Source organism: Papaver somniferum, chromosome 6, assembly GCF_003573695.1.
Source record: "Papaver somniferum cultivar HN1 chromosome 6, ASM357369v1, whole genome shotgun sequence".
Classification (NCBI taxonomy): Eukaryota; Viridiplantae; Streptophyta; class Magnoliopsida; order Ranunculales; family Papaveraceae; genus Papaver; species Papaver somniferum.
Genome location: NC_039363.1, coordinates 129326601 through 129328990, shown reverse-complemented (window position 1 = coordinate 129328990; position 2390 = coordinate 129326601). Strand labels below are relative to the sequence as shown.

Sequence of the window (2390 nt, the reverse complement as noted above, 5' to 3'; positions counted from 1 at the left end):
TCAGGTACCGTTGACAGCCCTACTGTGGAAGGTCCCTGTGAACAGCTAAGATCATTCCGTGAAGGTGTGATGATCATACGCGACTTAGAAAACCCTTTCTCTCTCTCTTCAGTCCTTCGGAGAAAACGTAGCCGACTGAAATCTCCCCATCTGTGAAGGTGTGATGATCATACATGACTAAAAAAAAAACCTTTCTCTCTCTTCAATCCTTCAGAGAAACCGTAGCCGACTGATATCTCCCCACGGATCTGCAATACCGGAGGTACAAACTGTTTGATCCCTTAAATCTCTACTCTCACGCTTGCTTTGTTTTTCGAATTTCTGTTTCTCTCTCATCTCTCGTCTAGGGTTTTGAATTTTTAAACAGATTCCAGAGTTATACCAGAATCTCTATAGCTGATAGTTTACCCGAAAGTTGTACTGTGATTTAAGTACATTAATTTCAAATTGTTTTTGTTTAAGCTTAATTTAGATATTGGAATCACTATTACCTTTATGCATAGTACAGTATGTCTTTTATCAGAATCTCAACTCCATTTGGTTATGGCTACAATTACAAAGTTAGAAGTATAGGACTCCAACACCTCTTACCTGTCTACTCTTTCGTAAATTGCTAGCTTTCTTAGTTTAGTTTTGTTTTCCTTTTCTAGGCGATTTCTTTTTATAGTTTCTGTTTCCTATTTTACTAAAACTCTAAGCTATATAAAGCTTCTTTGAATACAATTTAAGGTGGTTGATCCCCAATCAGAGGATTAAAAGTCTTAAGTTATCTATTTTAGTATTAGAACCCTCTTGTAGGATTCCATTAAATTACGGGCTGTGTTGTTTTGAAGGTTAAGAAGGTATGGAGTTGGACCAGGGTCTTGGAGAAGCTTTTAAGAAATCTGTCTGCTCAAGGGATATGCCTTCGATCCAAATGCCACTAGAATCTGTATCACTTTTTGCCAAGGGCATCTCTCTTATTCTCTATCGATAGTTAAAACTTCAGGTGTTCGTTGCAGACACAAGAGTGGCGTATAACGAGATAGCAGAGTATCTCAGACTTAATCGTGGGAACATTAATCATCCAAGAGTGGATAAAATGGTTGCAGATATAGTAGATTTCTTTATACAACAAAAGGTAGTTTTGGTTTTGCAGTTCGTGATATCTTCACTACACTATTGACAATAACTTCTCTTCTTTTCTTTATGTGCATTGAAGTTTGTTTATTCTGATGTTAACTTTTCTCAATTGTCCGTCTTTTTCTTTTTCTGGTTTCTAAGAGCCTCGCGATGTTAAGTCTGTGCGTGCTCTGCTTTGGGAGTTGGTATGCAATTGCTTTAAGTTCGGTGCTGGAATTTTGCAAGGCATTTACGAGGTAAGTCATATTTTTTGGAATTCTTGTTACATACATGTTAGTGTTTTCTGCAACCAGTCTTGTACTTTCTATACATTTATTTACTCATACCCAAAATCACCACCAGAACCTAGCAACCGTGTTCTATTTCTGATTACTGCTGCTGAGCTCTATCACCAAAAAGAAACCAACGTTAACTTACAATAGACGAAACTAGAAACCATCTCGTATTCGAATTGCTACTAGCACCATTATTAGTTGGTGCAGCATTACCATCTGCACTCATAGGCACGCTTCAGTTTTATTTGTATGTTTCAAGGAACCTTTATTTTTCGAGGGTCCAAGCGCCAAGTTATCATTCTCTTGGAAAAATATTTGTTAGAAAGTAAGTGCTTACCGACCCCCTTTGTCTCGAAAAGGATGAGATAATGATTTTGGTACCTCAAACTACTTTTCTAGAGTTTGTAACATGTATATTTCAGCTCTTTTTCAGATGCTTATGTATTCTGTGTGTAATTTCAAGCAGGTGGGGGAAAAGTTGTACAATTTGTACCAAGAGATTTTGCAGGGGAAGTATGATTCAGTTGAAGAACTTGGGAAAACCACAAGTTGGATCGGGGAAGAATTCATGGAGAAGTTGAAGTCAGTAGAAGAAAAAGAACTGATTAGCGTACGTGCAGTTAATGCTGTTAGACGTGCACAGATTGGAAGACGCAAAAGGCAGAAATTCCGAGCTTACTTTTTGTAGAAAAAAAAGGTGAGCCGTAGCTCTATAGTTGGTGCTGGAGTCACATTCCAAGATGCCTTGTAGTCGCAAAACAACCTGTAAATATATTTTAGGAGTATTACTTTTGGCTTCATTAGAATATGAAGGTCTGTGAAAGTTCGTTATAATGGTGTAATTATGTAAGAACTAAAATTTATATTACTGATGGTTTTAACGGCCAGATTTGAGGTGCATTTACCTTACAAATACACTGTTTTTCTTATTCCCACATTTACACAGATGTTTACTACTGTAAATAATAGTGGAATTGAAGAATTTATGGAGAA

General features: G+C 37.0%; 1 protein-coding gene across 2 annotated transcripts; it reads left to right on the top strand.

Annotated features, from left to right (window-relative positions):
• Positions 1–2390, top strand: LOC113289275. 2 transcript variants are annotated; one of them, XR_003330943.1, is made up of 4 exons: positions 1–262; positions 834–1120; positions 1264–1358; positions 1864–2390. XR_003330943.1 is itself a non-coding variant. In XM_026538493.1 (4 exons), exons 2-4 carry the CDS (start codon positions 1082–1084, stop codon positions 2083–2085), a joined length of 357 nt encoding a protein of 118 aa, XP_026394278.1. In that variant the 5' UTR covers positions 1–262; positions 834–1081; the 3' UTR covers positions 2086–2390. The 2 variants fall into 2 exon arrangements, 1 of the variants encoding a protein (XP_026394278.1); XM_026538493.1 differs by having other exon boundaries at positions 834–1118; positions 1261–1358.